The sequence below is a fragment of the Mastigoproctus giganteus genome, chromosome 14, assembly GCF_048544385.1.
Source record: "Mastigoproctus giganteus isolate SK-2022 chromosome 14, ASM4854438v1, whole genome shotgun sequence".
NCBI classification, from domain to species: Eukaryota; Metazoa; Arthropoda; class Arachnida; order Uropygi; family Thelyphonidae; genus Mastigoproctus; species Mastigoproctus giganteus.
Window position 1 is genome coordinate 31283293 of NC_143588.1, and position 15457 is coordinate 31298749.

General features: G+C 38.5%; 1 protein-coding gene across 1 annotated transcript in view; it reads left to right on the plus strand.

The window, feature by feature from the left end:
* LOC150075050 (uncharacterized) overlaps positions 1-15457 on the plus strand; it is an 80946-nt gene that overhangs the window by 7001 nt on the left and 58488 nt on the right. The window contains exon 3 of the mRNA XM_090389067.1: positions 201-266. Within this exon, the coding sequence (XP_090245193.1) occupies positions 201-266 (66 nt within the window). The remainder of the gene's footprint in view (positions 1-200; positions 267-15457) is intronic.

Here is a 15457-nt window from a genome sequence, read left to right on the forward strand (position 1 = left end):
CAACTGTTCATGCCATATTATAAATAAAATATACTATTTTTATGTATTTGAATAAAAAAAAAAAAATTAACATTTATAAAAAAAGAGAAATTTCTGGAAAACTATAAGACTTGTAAATAGAAAATATTCTAGCAAAAAAGTTGGGAAGTCTGAATATGTTTTATTTTCTTGATAATAACATTTTATTTTAATTACTTAAGGTAATCGACTCTGATAAAGAAAGCTTAAGTCATCAGTGTGTTGAAGAATCTTCAGAGTGCAATGCAGTAAGTAGTTTCCTACATTTTAGCTAACTTGAGCATCATTAAAAAAATGGTAATTCATAATTTCTGTGTATCCAGGGTGCTTCTACGTATTTCTCTAAACTATGTTACATATTGTAATATGTGAACACTATATGTATTACAACATGCTTTATTGTTTCACCACTTTGCTTTATTAAATAACCTACAATAATAAACTTTTTAATTGTGTAAAGGAAATACTCTATACCACAATAAAATAACTACAGTTTTCATGGTTATGCCTCCTTCATGTATATATTCTTGTGAATATGGTTCACTCAGTATACAGCATAACCAAAAAATAAAGTAAAAATATTGGTTAAGTAATTTTTTTTATGACACAGAACAAAACACTATTATTTTAGAGATCAACACAAAATAAAGCAAAATGATCTTGAGCAGGCTATGTGCCTAATGTCTATGGGATGTTAAACATGTGTTTCTCCTTTGCTGTACTGGAACACCTACGCACCCCTAGCATCAAAATGGTATTGGTGTCCAAGATATGATTTGAACTTTGCCCCGATTTCATGGTCTTAGATGGTTGTGTCTAATCTTGTGAATGGAGGCCATATTTTAACGTTGAGCTGGGAATGGGCCAAGCATTTACTATAAATGCATGTGGAGTTTAATAGTTGTGGGTTAAGGGTGGGGCAGTTGTCAAGAGAATTTCACTTTAATTGTATAGAAAATGCACAACAATGGTGATTTCAGAACAAATGCTTAAATTATACACTATTCAGTTTATTTTCTAATGCTGCAACTACTCATTACTGTTATGTATGTGCAGACAAGATACCAAGAAGATAAAATATTTCTTTTCATGAGGGTCTGAGGGCTACAGCAAAACTCTTCAAGGGCTATCCTTGGCTTGTAGTAGGTTACATAATGAACCAATGTATACTCCCCACCATGACATGGAAGTGAAACTTGTGCACTCACCAAAAGAATGGAAGAGAATTTGAGAACTACACAGCGAAGAATGGAACGAATTATATTGGGAATCAGACTCTTAGATAAGAAGAGAAACACATGGATTAGGCAGCAAACTCAAATAAAGGACGTTATTATCAAAACTAAAGAATTAAAATGGTCTTGGGCAAGACACATAGCTCGAAGACATGATGACAAATGGACTAAGAAAATAACAGAATGGTACCCAAGAGGAGCTAGAAGAAAACCTGGAAGACAACGATGAAGATGGACAGATGAAATTCATGATTTTGTAGGTAGTAAATGGATGGCCATTGCACAAAACAGAAGGAACTGGAAAAGCCTTCATCCTGCAGTGGATTGAAAATGGCTGATGATGATGAGGTTGCAATATACTGACTTAGGATATTAAACCATACTTCATGGTATTTTTTTTATTTTAATGGCCAGTCTCTGTTAAATTTCTGTCCATTCTCATGTTGGCCAAGGCCAGAAGAGTTCACATATGAAATTATTTTCTGAATTTTTAAAGTCTTGATCCTTTCACATCTGACATACCCTACACATTCTTTCCCTGTATTTGCACTTCCTTTTGCAACAGTTGTTGAATTCTGTGATTTTTGGAGACCTTTATTTTTCAGTTTGATTTAAACTTTGATAAATAGTGGCATACTGTTGTATGCTACTGTTTTCATTTCTTTTCTCTCATTTGTTTTTCTCTCAGGTTTGAGATTTATGGCTGGTGATTTTTTTCGTGTGTATTTGTTCATCTGCAGTATTCTTTTAATGGTTTTTCCTTTTAATATCATGAGGTGCCCAGTGTTCTGTAGTATTTAAAAAAAAATCATCTTTTGTTTCCCTTTTAAATCGGTAATATAATATGTTTCAAGTGCATTTTTCTGAATAAGATTTAATAAAATATATATAAATATAAAAAGCAAAATGCTTAAAATGCATATTTAAGACTCGGAAAGATAAACTATCTTACCACTATTTATTGATACATTCTGATTAAAAAAAAAAAAACTAACAAAAGAATCAGTTTCTTGACGAATATTAGTGGTATAAATATATTTAAAAATTAAATTTTCTAACAGCAAAAAATTGATGTTAATGAGAATATAGTTTTTTTGAAATCTGGTCAGAAAGAAACAGAATTCCCTTTCCTATGCAATAGACAAAATGCTTTTTCATGAACAAATCAGAACATATTTGAATTTCTGTCCTTATTTCAGGGAGGAAAAAAATGAAACCCCTTCTTTGGAGCATATTATGTGTTTCTTTCTGGTTTTTTTTTTTTTTTATTCATTCATTGTGAACAAATGTATAGCTGCTTTGATTGATGATTGAATGCCTGTGTTGGTTTGTTTCCTTGTTAAAATATTATTATTATGATTATTATTATTATTAGCCATATGGTGCAAGGAAGCCTGAACCTTATGCTCCACCAGCCAAAAAAAATTCCCAAGTTACCCTGAGAGAGAGAGAGAGAGAAGTAGAAAGGAAACAGATAATATTACAATATCTTATTTTAATCTGATATATACTCGTAGGAGACTTTGTATCTCCTATCACAGTTTGCTGTCATATACGTAAACCATCCTGTTTATTTAAAAATTAAGTACATATATTCAAAATATTACCCTCTTTATTCCAAATTATTCACCAATTAATTACCTAAAGTAACCTACCAAAACTGGTATAGAGATTTATTTGGAAAATTAAATGCACTAGGCATAATCCTTATGGGTTTTGATAATTAACTATATAATATCGGTGTAAATACACCATAGTTAACCCATTATTTGAAGTAATTCAATAGCAGCTATCTTGTTGTGAAGGCAACCACATTATGAGATACATTTAAAACGATGCCTTCTACGCTACAACCGTAGCTCAAATATATGGGTTAACTATGGTGTATTTACACCGATATTATATAGTTAATTATCAAAACCCATATGGTATAGAGATTACAGAAACGGGAATGTATAATACATTCTTTTAGTATGGCTATGTCTGTTCAAAGCCCCCTGAGGCAGTAGCAGGTGTATGACCATGAGGGAGAATGTTAATTTTCTACAATTTTCTCCATTTTTCTCTAAATGTCTCTAATCTTCTTTAAATTTTACATTAATTTTGTTGTTTTTATATTTATATGTATCTAAGGTATATTAGGCTATCCATACCAGGGCCAGATTTATAACTAATGGGTTGGTTGGGGTCATCACAAACCTGATGCTCCCGAGTAGTACCAAAATTAAAAAGTAATAATATACAAATAAGTTAAGTACATATATATATATATATATATATATATATATTTTTTTTTTTTTTTTTCTTTTTTAAGCTCAAGGATTTTAGTTTGTTAAAAATTTACTCACAAAGGTTGCAGAGATAAGAGGAAGTGTCATAATTTCATTTTGTCATCCCCTTATATGGTACTGACATTGAGTTCATAAGTTTTACAGTATGCTGTAGTACAATACCACCTTTCTGTATTTTATGAGAAAGTTAACAATATCAGGAATAAAATAGAGATTTTAACAGGAATAGTTATCTGAATTATAATCATATGATCGGTTTACTTTACAAACTAAATAGGCTTCATGAATTCGTAGCTATTCAGATAATGCAGAACTTTTTTGATATATAGTATTACGTACATACACTGAGTTGGCTTTGCATTAGCAAAACTTACCTAATACTTTGTGGAGTCACCTTTTGCCTGTAATTCATCCTGTACATGTCTTGGTATAGTATCCACAAGGTGTTGCTGAAGCAGTACTACCGATATATTATTATTATTATTATTATTATTATTATTAGCAGCACATATGGTGCAAGGAAGCCTGAGGCTTATGCTGCACCAGCCAAAAAAAAAAAAATCCCTGAGTTACCCAGAGAGAAAAAGAGAGAGAGAGCGCGAGTCAGTCAGAAGTAGAAAGGAATCACCAAGAAAGAGAAGAATGATGATATCCAGCTCAGGACCCTGGGTTTGCCAAGTTCCATACTCACCAGATGTGAAGTGGATCATAGCATTGAATGTCCTTTTCAACTAAGTCCCAAACATTCTCGGTTGGGTGAGTTGGCAAGCCATGGAAAAACAGAGAATTCATTGTCGTGTTTCTGAAGTCAGTTAGCAACCTGCCAAACTTCATGGCACAGCATGTTGTCTTGTTGATAGAGTTGTCTGGATACATTGGCATCATGATAGGATGTACTTGGTTTGTGACAATAGAAAGGTAGGCATTCCTATTGAGCCGTTGATTAATAGATCAGAGGATTCAGGGCATACCATGAAAACAGTTCCCAAACTATAATACCACTGCTCCAGCCTACTGAATACCGACAGTGAATCCAGGTGCTGTGGCCTCATGTTGCTTTCTCCAAATGCGGTTATGCCATCAGCATGATAGAGTTGGAAATGGGATTCATCAAACCAGGCAACAGATTTCCTCATATCGGTGGTCCAGTTTTGGTGCTGACGTGCCCATGCAAGGCACAATATCTTGTTTTGCAGTGAGCATGGGTACCCCTGGCAGCCACTGACTGCCATAGCCTATATAAGCTAATTTCCATTGCATAGTCCATGTGAATTATTGGTCTTGCAATTGCAATGTTGTATTGAATGGTTAGCTGGGCTACTGTGCTACGTTACGATACACGCTATGCTCACCACTGGCATTGATTGCATGTGGCCATCTCATGTGTGGCATCTGACTGGTTGTTTGACTGCTGCTGAGCCAGTCTTGGTGCACTACTGACACCACAGGATGGATGGGAGCACTTAACTATGTTGGATGTTATTGAGATACTGGCACCTGCATGTCTTTCCCCAACAATCATTCTATGTTATAAGTTGGAAAGATTTTTTTTTTTTTTTTATGTGAACCCCAAACAAGAGAGGTATTAGAACCTATAGTACTTAGTACCATGCTTGGGTTGGAGATTGAGAAGACGAAAGAAGATATTTGTTGACATTGGACTTGAACTTCTGTAGACTGTAATTTTCAGGAAATATGTATGAAGGAAGGTTGTTCCAGAAAACGGCAGTTGAATGAATAAACGAGGAAGATGAAAAGTTGGTTCTGTGAGTTTGAAGTTGGACAGTAAATGGATGTTGGCTGGTGGCGGCATGTTCGGACTGTTTTGAAAGAGAGAGAGCGGGAATTATAGAAACTAATTCAGAAGAACAGTGCCCATGGAAGTATCTGTAGAAGAGGTATGCAGCAGAAATGGTACGTCTATGAGACAGCGAGTGGAGAGACTCTGTTGGAGATGAATCATTAATTAACCTAACTTCCCTTGTCTGAATGGAATCAAGAAGCCTGAGAGAGGTTTTGGGGGCACCACCCCAAATGTGGGAACAATATTCCATGGCTGGGCAGATTTGCGATTTATACAGAGTGAGCAGCTGTTTGGAAGAAAAGTAACGCCGAGAGCGAAAGAGAAAACCAAGTTTTTTAGATGCAGAAGAAGCAATATTTGTAATGTGCTTGTGCCAAGAGAGATTAGAAGTCAGGGTAATCCTCAAAAGAGATATATATCATTTTGCCTAGAAATCGGAGTGTCACTAAAGATAAGCATAGGAGCAGAACAATCCTTATTAGTATTAGTAATGGCCGCATGGTGCAAGAAAGCGTATGGCTTACGCTGCACCAGCCAAAAAAAAAAAAATCCGAACAAAACAATGATAAAGATAAATAAATAATAATAATTAATAAAAAAAAAAAAAAGGAAATTAAACCTATCATCCTATGCACTTCCCTTACCCAAAAGTACTATCCAGATGACCTTTGAATTTCCCCAAACTATCGGCTTCTACCACCCATGAAGGCAACTTATTCCAGTAATTTATAACTCGCTGGCTAAAATAAAACTTCCTGCAGTCCAATCTAAATATTTCCCCCCGTAACTTGAATTTATGTCCCCTAGTTCTAGCATCATTTATAATATTGAAAATTTCGTCCTCATTCATTTTACTGATGCCTCTCAGAGCCTTAAACACCTCAATCAAATCTCCTCTAAGGTGTCTAGTTTCCAAACTGTGCAACCCACATATTCGAAGTCTTTCTTCATAAGGACGCCCTTTTGCCGATCTCACCAGGCGAGTTACCCGTCTTTGCACCCTTTCAAGAAGCTCGATGTCTTTCTTTAGGTGCGGTCTCCATACTTGAACACAGTATTCCAGGTGTGGTCTAACATAAGCCTTATATAATGGGATTATCACGTCCCTATCTCTACTTGCAAAAGTTCGATAGATCATCGATAGGACACCATGGGCCTTCCTTGCAACCTGTTTACAATGCTCAGAGAATTTCATGTCTGACCGTATCGTAACACCCAAGTCCCTTTCCTCCAGTACTGGGTTTAGTTGAACTCCACCAAGTGAATAAGTTATTTTGGGATTACTGTTTCCCAGGTGTAATATCTTACACTTTGTTGGATTAAAGCATAGCTGCCATTTTTCTGACCATTCCTGAAGTCTATCTAGGTCTCTCTGAAGAAGCTCAGCTTGACAGTGATCATTAACTACTCTACCAATTTTAACATCATCTGCAAATTTAGACATCACGCCCTATATCCCTTCATCAATGTCGCTTATGAAAATTAAAAACAACAGTGGTTGTTTTTAAATACTGATCCTTGGGGAACCTCACTTCTTACATCAACCCAATCTGAGGAATAGCCATTTATCACAACCCTCTTCCTCCTGCCCTGAAGCCATCCTTCTATCCATCTAACGATTTTCCCAGTGATGCCAACCTGTTCCAGCTTATAAAGCAACCACTCATGTGGGACTGAGTCAAAAGCTTTGCTGAAATCTAAATAAACAATGTCGAAATTATTCCCTAAATCCAGCTCGTGAGTGACCCTTTCGAAATAGCGAACCAGATTTGTTAAACACGATTTTCCCTTTAAAAAACCATGCTGAGTATCCTTGAGAATTTCAATTCGATCCAAACGATCCTGAATTCCACCCTTGATCATTGCCTCCATGATTTTCCCTACTACTGAAGTCAGACTGACAGGTCGATAATTTCCAACTTCAATTTTAGAGCCACCCTTACGTATGGCAGATACATTTGCACTTTTCCAATCCAAGGGAATCTCCCCAGAGTCTCTAGCGATGCTCGCATAATTAGCCTCAATGGTTCAATGCACTCGCTTGCCACCTCCCTTAAGATTAGAGCATTAGTAGAGACATTTGATGCAAGAAAGCAAGCTTATGCAGCATCAGCCAAAAAATAAAAATAAAAAAATAACCACTTCCACTTCACCCCTCTGTTTGTTCGAAATACCTGTCCAGCTGAGCCTTAAACTTACTTAGGCTATCAACTTTCACGACAAGGGATGGAAGTCTGTTCCACAAACAAACCACCCGCTGGCTGAAGGAAAATTTCTGCACGTCTATCCTACATCTGTCTTTCCTCAAATTGAATTTATGCCCTCTCAAGTGATTATTCTGAGCAAGAGGAAGAATCCCATCAGCATTGAGCATGCTCAAACCATTCAAGGCTTTATACACCTCTATCAGATCACCTCGCTGGTGCCTAGTCTCCAGACACTGTAATTTGCAAAACTTAAGCCTTTCTTCATAAGAGCACCAATTTGTTCCATCCACTAATCTTGTTGCCCTTCTCTGTACTCATTCCAGCAGCTCTACATCCTTCTTGAAATGAGGCCTCCAGGCCTATATACAGTACTCTAGGTGTGGCCTGACCATTGCCTTATACAAGGGAATAATCACCTCCTTATCCCAACTAGAAAAATTCCTGTATATCATTGACAATACACCATGAGCTACTCTTGCAGCCCATCTCCATTGCTCAGAGAACTTCATACCTGCCTGCACAACCACCCTCAGGTCCCTTTCATTTTCTACCACTGTCAGTGTAGTACCACGGAGTTGATACGTTGCTCTGGGGTTGCTGTTTCCCGTATGTAGTACTTTACATTTGTCAATATTAAACTTCATTTGCCACCTCTCAGACCATCTGTTCAACCTTTCCAGATCCTGTTGCAGCAGCATAATGTCAATAGTGTCCTTGACAACCCTGCCAACCTTCATATCGTCTGCAAACTTGGACATTAAGTTTGATATACCATCATCAATATCATTTATAAATACAGAAAACAAGAATGGACCCAATACTGAACCCCGAGGGACTCCACTAATAACATTAGTCCACGATGAGCAGTGTCCATTGATTACCACTCTCTGTCTTCTCCCCCTCAATCACCCCTTTATCCCTAGCAACAATTTGCCTCCAATGCCACACTGCTCCAATTTGTGCAGCAGTCTTCCATGTGCAACAGTATCAAAAGCCTTTCTAAGATCTAAGTATATAATATCAAAGTTATTCCCTGCATCCAGTTCTTTTGTGACTGCATCATAGTATCCAAACAAATTGGTCAGGCAAGACTTCCCCTTAACAAAACCATGCTGTGTCCGAGCTATAACTGAAGTCTTGTCTAGATGATCCTGCAGTGCTTCTTTAACCAGTGCCTCCATTAATTTTCCGGGAACAGAAGTTAAACTCACAGGTCTATAATTACTTGTGTCAGCCTTTAATCCTCCTTTGTGAATTGGGATCACATTTGCACATCTCCAGTCCATGGGTACCTCCCCTGAGTCCAAGGAAGCTCTCATAATTATGGCTAAGGGTTTGCTTATTTCCTTTGCTGCCTCCTTTAATATAACTGGATAGATCCCATCCACCCCAGGTGCCTTTCTTGTGTTTATCTTCAACAGTTTCTCCTCCACTTTACTCTCAGTTATTACAAGATTCTCTAGCTTACTGCCAGAGTTGAATACACCTCTGGCATTCCCTTTGCTGAATAACTCCTCCATGTGTGAATGTCGATGCAAAATTTCATTTAGTTTGTTAGCTACCTGAGCAGGATCATCAACAATTGTCCCATCGATATCAAGTGGACTAATCTGATTCATCCCCTTCCTTCTAGAGTTTACATAAGTAAAGAACTCTTTGCTGTTTTTCTTTGCATCTCTTGCCACAGATTTCGCGTAATCTGCCTTCGCCTGCCTAACCTCCTTTGTAACTTGGTTACAGATCAACATATCTATCATAGGCTTCTGTGTCATGTGTTAATTTGTATGTATCCCATGCATTTTTCTTCTCTGCCATATGTCTCATTAGTTCATCTGACATCCATTTAGGCCTAAACCTTGAACAATATTTCTTAGAAATTCTTTGAATGCTTCCCATTTTGAATTTGCTGTTGGTAACATTATCAGTTAGTCCCACTGTATAGAATTTAAATACTGTCTCAGTCCATCATAGTCGCCTTTACGAAAGCAATAACCCTTCCCTTTACCCCTAATGGTAGTTACCTCTTTGAGTAAATCCCACTTCAACACACTGTGATCATTTCCACCTAGTGGTTCATTTATCTGCAGATTTTTAATGCATGAAGAATCACTACTGATAATCAAATCAAGAGTATTACTCGCTCTAGTTGCCTCCCGAACATGCTGATGTAGAAAACAATAAATCCACAAAAGCCTTGCTAGTGTGTGAGTGACTAGCCCCCAAATTCCAGTCAATATCTGGGAAATTAAAATCCCCCATTATAAGACTCTGATTTACTGGCCCACTCTATTCCCCTGTACAGTTTCTTATTATACTCATCAGAGTCATTAGACCTATAGCACACTCCTACTCTCAATTTTGATCTCCCGATGCTTATGTCACACCAAACTGACTCGACACGGCACTGTCCAGCGATGTCGACTGGCTTCACTTCCTTGGATTTTATGTATTTCTTAACTAATAGCATAACCCCTCCTCCCTTCCTATCCTGTCTGTCCTTACTGTGGACATTATACTCCCCAAATTCCAGTTCTGCATTCCTTATATCTATGTGACACCATGTCTCTGAAATCCCCACAATATCTGCCTTTGATGTTTTGAGCAATACCCCAAATTCATCAAATTTATTTTCTAAACTCCTAGCATTGGTGTACATGCAAGTATACATACACCTGTTCTTTTTCTTAGCTACCTTAACACAACCCATGTGTTTACTTGTACCCCAATGATTCCCAGCAGTCTCTGAAATATCCTGCATCTTATTTTCCAGGCTGCGGCTCATTCCAATAGAAGCAGTGCAAGAATCACTTTCACCTCTGCCAGTGGCTACTGTTAATCTATTAGTCCTTGTATTCCCCCAATCTAGCAGTTTTCCGACCCATCTAACACTGCCTCGATAGCATCAGCAAACATTCTTGCACCCTTTCTATTTAAGTGTATCCCATCCCTGTAGAAGCAGTCCCTCCTGTTAACAAGTACAAACCAGGTTGAAAAAAATTCTACCCCTTGAGCCTTGCACAATCTTTCCAGGGCTGAATTTATCGACAGGGCTCTCATCATATACTCCCTCCTATCGTGTCTGGGCATTATTGCAGACACTTTCAAATTCAACCCTAATTCACAGCTTTTTTTCAAGAGGTTGAAAAAGGGTTGAAATCAACTAAGTTGTCTTTGCCCCACTCGAGAATTACCAGAAGATCGGCATTTAAGGAATTGGTAGCAGATTTTTGAGAAGTTGAAGCTGATTGAGCAGGACAGGGTTTCTCAAAATGGAAAGCGGAATGCAATGTGCTATCGTCGGCAAAACTATGGATAGGATTTCCAGTCAATGGAAGAAGGTCATTAATATACTAGAGGAAAAGAGTGGGGAAAAGAACTGAACCTTGGGGAACACCGGCATTAGTGGAGAAGTTAGAAGACAGAGAGCCATCTACCATCACCCTCAGTGAGCAATCAGCGAGAAAACTGGATAACCAATTACTAAAAACAGTTGGCAAGCCATAAGGTAGAAGCTTGTTTAGAAGACCTTTATGCCAAACACAATCGAAAGCCTTTGAGATGTCAAGAGCAACAACTTGTGTTTCACTGAACCTTTCCATTGAATTAGTCCATAAATGGGTAACATAAGCCAGAATATCACCAGTGGATCGACACTGACGGAATCCATACTGGCGATCATTGATCAGACGGAAGGTTTCTAGGTAGTTTAAGAGTTGGCGGTTAATTGATTTCTCCATTACTTTAGAAAAAGTACATGTAATTGCAATGGGACGATAATTGGATGGGTGGGATTTGTCACCCTTTTTAGGAACTGGCTGGATATGAGCAAATTTCCAAGCAGAAGGAAAAACACCTTTGGAATAAGAAAGTGAAAAAAGCCGGCAAAGAATAGGAGTAAGTTCAGGAGCATAGGTTTTGAGAACAAGTGGAGAAATACCATCGGGACCTGGAGCTTTCTTAGCATCAAGATTCTTCAAAATCCTTCTGACATCCTTTTGACGGAAGACCACAGGAGGCATTGAATGGAGCGTGTGGGGAATAGTGGGAGGTGTTTTACCAAGATTGTTAATGCATGAGTTGAAAGAAAAATGGGATGCTAGCAGGTCAGCTTTATCCTTGGCTGAAGTGAAAACAGAACCATCTGTTTTGGACAGATGTGGGAGCAGAGATGGGCAAAAGTTGCGGCCAATAGCTTTGGCAAGAGACCAGAATGCTCGGCTACCATTAGCGCAAGAAGCAAGTTTTCTACTCTTAGCCTGTTCGAACTCTAGTTTCGACTGGTTAATAACTGCTTTACAATTGTTGCGAGCTTTGGTATATGCAGAAAATAAAACTGAAGAATTAGAAACAAGCCAATTACGATATGCAACATTCTTCTCTTGAACAGCCTTAGAACATTTATTGGAAAACCAAGGTTTAGATAAAGGACGAGATTTTAAAGTGGAGTGTGGGATAAAGGATTCCATTCCTGCAAGAATAATTTCACTGACATGATCTGAGCAAACGTTGACATCAGTAGTTTTGAAACAGTAATCCGATCAAGGAAAAGATGAAGTCTCGCAGGTCATCCCATTTTGCATTCTTGTAATGCCAAACAACACGAGGTTGGGAACAGCCATGAGATAAAGGTTCCATTGGAGAAGAGACAATCACCAAGTTGTGATCTGAAGTGCCTAAAGGACCTCTCACTTCGACCGTGTACTTAGAAGGGTTGTTTGTGAGAAAAAGATCAAGCGTATTGGCTGTATGATTAGGATTGTCTGGTATTCTTGTAGGTAAATGAACAATCTGTGCAAGATCGTTAGTAATTGCAAAAGCCTCAGCATCTCAACCAGCTGGGTCGGTGTGACTAGAAAACGGAAGCCAGCTGGAGTTGTGAACATTAAAACCACCAAGGAAAATTACCTCACTGTCAGGAAAGTTGGACTGGAGAAAGTCAAGTTGCAAAGAGAGGAAGTCAAAGAGCTCCAAGTAATTAGTGGTGTTGGGAGAATGGTGGAGAGAACAGATGAATTTGACACAATGAGGTAGAGAGATTTTAAAAAAGAGGAGATTCCAAATTGCGAAGTCTCTGACAGGGAATATCAGAACGGACATATGCACAAGTACCACCTTTGAGGCGAAAGGAATCATACAGCGAATATTTGGGCATCTGAGATGAGCAGCTTTCTGACAGAATCTCAGTTATCGGTTGAATCAACCGATAACTGAGATTCTGTCAGAAAAATTACATGGGGTTTGGCAGACTGCAAGTGGAAATGGAAATCATTGAGATTAGAATTGAGACCATGTATATTTAATAGAATAGAATAGAATAGAATCTTTAATTGCAGCAATGATAGACATACAATTAGTCCCGTCACGGCATGGTGGTGCCAGGGGTTAACAAAACATATTTACAAAAGAGATACACATGAGAAAAAAGATAAATCAGATTATTAACAAGGCACAGTTTTACATTTTCAGTTCGACGTGGATACCCTTCCTGTATTTTTTATTATTTATTTATATTTGTGAAATGAATTAGGAAGTTCTTGGGAGGTTTAGATCTTTTCGCAGACAAGCTTGCTCTATTAGTTTTACAATTCGTGGTGTATTCAATAGTCAGAAAAAGTAGTGGGACATGCTGTATGAAGTAATGAAATTTTTGGATATTAGCATTAGTAGAGGCATTTGATGCAAGAAAGCAAGCTTATGCAGCATCAGCCAAAAAAAAAAAAAAAAAAAACCACTTCACCCCTCTGTTCGTTCGAAATACGTGTACCCTTAAACTTATTTAGGCTATCAACTTCCACGACAAGGGATGGAAGTCTGTTCCACCAACCAACCACCCGCTGGCTAAAGGAAAATTTCCGCACGTCTATCCTACCTCTGTCTTTCCTCAATTTCAGTTTATGCTCTCTCAGGTGATTATTGTGAGCAAGAGGAAGAATCCCATCAGCATTGAGCATGCTCAAACCATTCAAGGCTTTATACACCTCTATCAGATCACCTCGCTGGTGCCTAGTCTCCAGACACTGTAATTTGCAAAACTTAAGCCTTTCTTCGTAAGAGCACCCCTTTGTTCCATTCACTAATCTTGTTGCCCTTCTCTGTACTCGTTCCAGCAGCTCTACATCCTTCTTGAAATGAGGCCACCAGACCTGTATACAGTACTCTAGGTGTGGCCTGACCATTGCCTTATACAAAGGAATAATCACTTCCTTATCCCTTCTAGAAAAATTCCTATATATCATTGACAATACACCATGAGCTACTCTTGCAGCCAGTCTGCGCTGCTCAGAGAACTTCATATCTGCCTGCACAACCACCCCCAGGTCCCTTTCATTCTCTATCACTGTCAGTGTAGTACCACAGAGTTGATACGTTGCTCTGGGGTTGCTGTTTCCCCCTATGTAGTGCTTTACATTTGTCAATGTTAAACTTCATTTGCCACCTCTCAGCCCATCTGCTCAACCTTTCCAGATCCTGTTGCAGCATAGTGTCAGTAGTGTCCTTGACAACCCTGCTAACCTTTGTATCGTCTGCAAACTTGGACGTTCAGCGTGATATACCATCATCAATATCATTTATAAATACAGAAAACAATAATGGACCCAACACTGAATCCTGAGGGACTCCACTGATAACATTAATCCATGATAAGTAGTGTCCATTGATTACCACTCTCTGTCTTCTCCCCCTCAACCACCCCTTTATCCATAGCAGCAATTTGCCTCCAATGCCACACTGCTCCAATTTGTGCAGGAGTCTTCCATGTGCAACAGTATCAAAAGCCTTTCTAAGATCCAAGTATATAGTAGTAGTAGTAGTAGTTGTAGTGGCATGTGATGCAAGAAAGCAAATGTATGAGCTTATGCAGCATCAGCCAAAAAAAAAAAAAATCACACCATTCCCTCCAAATGCCTGTCCAGTTCCTTCTTAAATTTATTCAACTTATCAACTTCCACAATGACAGATGGAAGTTTGTTCCAGCAATTAACCACCCGCTGGCTAAAGGCAAATTTCCGCACATCTATTCTACATCTGTCTTTTCGTAATTTGAATTTATGTCCCCTTAGGTTCGTAATCTGAACAAGTGGAAGGATCCCATCAGAATTCAGCGTGCTCAACCCATTCGAGGCCTTATATACCTCAATCAGATCACCACGCAGGTGCCTAGTCTCCAGCCACTGCAATTTGCAGAACTTAAGCCTCTCTTGGTAAGAGGATCCCTTCATTCCCCCTCACCAATCTTAAATCAAAGTTATTCCCTGCATCCAGTTCTTTTGTTACTGCATCATAGTATCCAATCAAATTGGTCAGGCAAGACTTCCCCTTAACAAAACCATGCTATGTCCGAGCTATAACTGAAGTCTTGTCTAGATGATCCTGCAGTGCTTCTTTAACCAGTGCCTCCATTAATTTTCCTGGAACAGAAGGTAAACTCACAGGTCTATAATTTCTTGTGTTCAGCCTTTGATCCTCCTTTGTGAATTGGGGTCACATTTGCACATCTCCAGTCTGTGGGTACCTCCCCTGAGTCCAAGGAAGCACTCATTATTATGGCTAAGGGTTTGCTTACTTCCTTTGCTGCCTCCTTTAATATAACTGGATAGATACCATCCACCCGAGGTGCCTTTCTTGTGTTTATCTTCAACAATTTCTCCTCCACTTTACTCTCAGTTATTACAAGATTCTCTAGCTTACTGCCAAAGCTGAATACACCTCTGGCATTCCCCTCGCTGAATAACTCCTCATGTGTGAATGTCTATGCAAAATATTCATTTAGTTTGTTAGCTACCTGAGCAGGATTATCAACAGTTGACCCATCGATATCAAGTGGACCAATCTGATTCATCCCCTTCCTTCTAGAGTTTACATAAGTAAAGAACTCTTTGCTGTTTTTCTTTGCATCCCTTG